The following is a 5,000-nucleotide window of genomic DNA, read 5'->3' as shown; positions in this document are numbered from 1 at the left end:
CATTTATTTTCCTCTTCAGCAGCGTGAGATTCATTTGCTCAGAGACGTTTAGGAAACAGACACTGACTCACTCATGATATCTAAAGGTCGTGTGTTTTTGGGGGGATCTCCTTTGACCCAGAGACCACCGAGGTCCCGAGGTCCTCCGGCTGCCCTCAGCAGACCAGGACTCAGGACTCTGATCGCTCAACGTTTGTTTGTCTCACGTATGTTTTCAGGTTTGTGGTTTCTCAAGTGGTGAAACTTGTAGCTGGTCTTTACGGTGAACTAGTGTCAGCTAAGACAGCTGATCTGTAATCAGAGCACAGAATGAATCACCCCCCCCCCCCCCCCCCCCACCACCACCTGTGTGTAATCCACCATCATTAGCATTCCTCCCATACTTCCCACGCGCCGTTAGCTTCTGACAATTAGCATTCTGCTCATATTTCTGCGACTGCTCTGACAGGAAGATTCCTCTCTGAGAGCTTCTGTCACCAGCTGATCAGCTGATGTCTTTGTTCTTCTCTGAGGACCAGCTGCTCGTCTTATTGTCAGAGACGTCTACGACTGGACAAAAGGTGTCCTCGGTTGTCTCCTCGTGTCTTGTCCTGAGCCCTTTCTTCCCGTCTCCAGTCCTTTCTGTATCATCTCTGCCAGCCTTTACTCCTCTTATTAAATCTTTCCGTCTCTCTTCTTATCGTCTCTGAGCTCTCCTTGTCTTTTTTTTCTGACCTGTCTTGCCTTTCCTGTGTTTCCTGTCCCCCCCCCCCCCCCCCCCCCCCCGCCTGTCCGTCACCGTGATGTCTGGACAGTAGACTCCTTTATCCTCACTGTAGTACACAAAGAGCTCCGGAGAGACCGGGGCCCCTCCACCCCGCCGTGAGGGCCCCGGTACCATCCTGCTCCTGTACACGTGTGTGTGTGTGTGTGTGTGTGTGTGAGTGTGTGTGTGTGTGTGTGTGTGTGTGTGTGTGTGTGTGTGAGTGTGTGTGTGTGTGTGTGTGTGTGTGTGTGTGTGTGTGTGTGTGGCGTGAGGGCCACGTGAGCTTCCACTGAGACCATTCACATCTTCATTCTGATGCAGTTTAACCTCAACATGAAGCAGACCTGAGCCTGCAGACGTTAACCCTTCACCTCCACTCTCATCTTTAAGGTTCAGACTGAAGATAAATGAAATATAATGACTTCTGGACAGCGTGCCGTGATATCTGGATCAGATCTGAACGCAGTGAAACTTTCTAAATGAATGTTTTCCTGTTTGATATGTTTTCTACATAGAATATATTTGCAGAATATAATATAATACCTCTTGAGTCTAAAGGGATGCAATGCATTATGGGGCAGCTGAGTATCGTTCTCAGATATTCTCACACACCTTCTGGTGTAAACGCACTGACTGCGATGCTCGTGTTCTGATTGGTTAGTGTTGCCATGCTAGCGTTAGCATTTAGCTCCGACCCGTCTCGCGCATGTCTGACGAAAAGATGAGCTTCTATTTGTTTATTTGAATCTTTTCAGGCTTGAGCTTTATTTCCTTCAGTTTTAAGAGGAACACGTGACATCACGCTACGACGCTAACGTGAGGGACAGCTGCTGTTAAAAGCAAAGTAAACTGTTCTCACATGAAGGTATGAAGACACCAGGAGACACGACGCAGCCTCGAAGAGACACTTTGTGGAGAGTCAACGACCAGAAAAGTATTTTAATATATTTTATCGAGAGGAAAAAACAACCAATGAATCATAAAACCTGAATCAAATGGTGACAATCTAAATGAATTAATCTCAATCTAGAGTGAAAAGAGGACTCAGGTCATGTTGCAGAAAGAAAAAGCTTATTTGACTAAAAACCATCCAAACAGATATTTGTTGTCCGGTGGTCGAGATGTTCGAGGTCTTCCAGTCGTTGAACTCTTTACGTAACAGAGGAAGCCGAGGCTCCGGGAGAAGAATGAAGGTGTGTTCCTGCAGAGGAGAAGCAGAGAATGGGTCCTTTCATCGGCTCCTCGTTCATCGGGAGGGAAACGTGGCCGTCGACGTGTTCTCAGACACGTGAATCTCTCGGTTTGAAGTTTGAGGCACATGATAGAGATTAGGAGCCCTGAGACCCAACGGTCTTGTGTTTCTATCGTCTCCTTCCTCCTCTCTCCCACATGTTTGTCTTGCTAATGATGAGGAGGAGGAGGAGGAGGAGGAGGAGGAGGAGGAGGAGGAGGAGGAGTGGAAAGGAGACACATGCCCCTTGGTTCCCTTTAGATTGTTGGACACGTGAGGAGGGAAGGCGGAGGTCTGGTGGCTGATGAGGGACAAACTTCTGTATGTTGGGTCCTAATGATCGCAGCTCGGGACCCAAAAGGCTCCTTGTTCTGGTTCATAGATGATTATTTTTATCCTCTTAAAGTCATTAAAGCTTTCAGTGAGAGTTTTGGGTTTGTTTTGTTTCTTCAAACTATTCAAGTGGTTTGAGACACGTTGAGGTTACAGATGTTCTAGATGATCACACGTGATGTTAAACTGGATCTAGACGTGTGCTTGAAGCAGGAGACAAAACGCCGGTTCTTTAAAGTGCGTTAAAGCTGCATTCTCTCTAGTGTCCACCAGGGGGCGACTCCTCTGGTTGTATAGAAGTCTATGAGAAAATGACTCTACTTCTCTCTTGATTTATTACCTCAGTAAACATTGTAAACATGAGTTTATGGTCTCAAAAACTAAGTCTAAACACTTCAAACAGTGTCATGTCGACAGACAGAAACCTCACTGACGCACCATGAGGTGCCTTCGTGCTCTCTGAGGATGAAGAGCGGTCTTCCTCACACACAGTCTGAGCTGATGAGACTCGTTCAGAATGAGAGGTTTGTTACTACGGAGCAGCCGGCCTCGTGGGAGGTCCCGTCACGCCTCTGTGATTATCTCCCGCTTCACTTGTTTGGAACAAAAGAGCTTCACAGACGTCACGACTCGACTTCTTCGGATCAAACGTACGGTAGGAGCGCCGGGTAGAACAGAGGCTCGCTGCCACCAGACACGCTCATAATTGGATTAACTCAATAAGAACGAGGCTTTAAAGGACAAAGGGACAGAATGTGAGGCGGACGAGGGTTTCTGGCAAAACACAACACAATGAAATAAAAGAGCAGATTAGTTGGAAACACAAAGCAAAGCTCTGTCAACCGCTCAGGAACCTGAACAGATCTGAAGCACATCGAGCCTCGTGAAACACCTTGTCTACGTTCTGATCCTGAACTCCTCCTACTTTCTTGTTGTAGTCTGATGAGTTTCTCCTGTTTATTCGTGACATTCGATTATAAACTAAACACACCTGGAGTAAATTGGCAGCAATACTACAAATACCATCACTGTCATTACTACGACCACTACGACCAATCCCATCACAGACATCACAGACCATCACAGACCATCACAGACCATCACAGACATCACAGACCATCACAGACCATCACAGACCATCACAGACCATCACAGACATCACAGACATCACAGACCATCACAGACCATCACAGACCATCACAGACATCACAGACCATCACAGACATCACAGACATCACAGACCATCACAGACATCACAGACATCACAGACCATCACAGACCATCACAGACATCACAGACCATCACAGACCATCACAGACCATCACAGACATCACAGACATCACAGACCATCACAGACATCACAGACATCACAGATTTACTTCCTCCTGTACAGCTGATTGTATATTATTTATAACGAGTCTTCTTCTCACACGTGACTACGACTCCATCAGAGTTCACATCCTGATGTTCTGCTTTCATTTCCTCAAGTGTGAATCTTTCTTGAATGAAGTCTCAGTTCTAAAAGCTTTTATTTAAATTTGTTTATCAGCTGATTGTATTCACGAAGAGACTTTTATAAACTGTTGAATGACGAGAGTTCAGCACAAACACGGAGCCGTTTACTCAAACGTACGATCACACGGAGCCGTTTATTGCTTTACGTCGATGAGTTAACAGAGTGATGATGTGGAAGACTGAAGGGAACGATGCTCGACTTTCATACGTTGGCATGAATCACAGATCAATCAGAACATATTGTTCTAATGTCAGTTAGAATATGATAATATTACTTTAGAATAAAAGGAGCAGCAGCTGCGTCTGGGTTCAGACTTCAAGTCGTTGCATCTCTCCGTTATCTCCTGTCATCGTTCATGTTTATCTAATAAAAAGCATCAAACACCATCAAACACAGAGAAAGTTTGGCCTCATTGTTTCCTAAATGCACTTTATAGTTGAGGATTCTCTGCAGCGTCGACAACTTCAATGTCACCTTTTCTCAATCTGACAATCTGAACAGGAAGTGAAATCTGGATACATGTGACTTTGTTTACTATTGTGTAAGTATTTTTCCCATAATCCACCAGGAATGACATAATTATCTTGTTGAGTCCGACAGAATTTCAAGCATATAAAGAGAGAATGATGAAGATCAGGTCAAAGTTTGGACCCAGCTCATTGAGACCAGCACTGATCCAACCCGTGTCGAGCTAACTCTGCATGAAGAGGTGGAAGTTGGCTCTGGTGAACTCCTGATGGATGGTCTCCAACAGGATGTCTTCCTGCTGGCCTCCCTCCATCCCTCCCTCTCTCCTCCCTCCTCCTCCTGCTGCTCCTCGGACGCAGGGCGGTGGCTGGAGCTCAGGCGTGAAGGTGAAGCTGAAGGAGGTGCGATAGATCAGGCCGTCCGATCGGAGGAGCGACAGAGGGACGGTGATGACGCGCCTCAGACGACGCCAGCCGTCGCTGAACATCGAGACGTCAGGAACGACGCAGAGCAGAGATTTGGGAGACCTGAGAGGAGAAAAGACAAGAAATAAAACCTGGAGAACAGATCCTCCACCTCACCTGGACTGTTGTGATCTCTAGTTATCACCTTCAACACACCAACAATGGTGGATCCAAATGTTCTGAATCAAACAGCGACAGTCATGAAAGATGCTCCAATCAATAACGTTACTGTCAGACGGTGAG

General features: G+C 46.4%; 1 protein-coding gene across 1 annotated transcript in view; it reads right to left on the bottom strand.

Moving 5' to 3' along the window:
* Nucleotides 1-3,945: 3,945 nt before the first annotated feature.
* rbpjl (recombination signal binding protein for immunoglobulin kappa J region-like) overlaps nt 3,946-5,000 on the bottom strand; it is a gene marked incomplete at its 5' end in the record, with an annotated part of 14,478 nt that continues 13,423 nt past the window's right edge. The window contains one exon of the mRNA XM_079156725.1: nt 3,946-4,820. Within this exon, the coding sequence (XP_079012851.1) occupies nt 4,517-4,820 (304 nt within the window). The remainder of the gene's footprint in view (nt 4,821-5,000) is intronic.

This window comes from Pholis gunnellus (assembly GCF_910591455.1).
Source record: "Pholis gunnellus genome assembly, chromosome: 3".
Lineage (NCBI taxonomy): Eukaryota > Metazoa > Chordata > Actinopteri > Perciformes > Pholidae > Pholis > Pholis gunnellus.
This window is presented reverse-complemented; position numbering and strand designations above follow the sequence as displayed.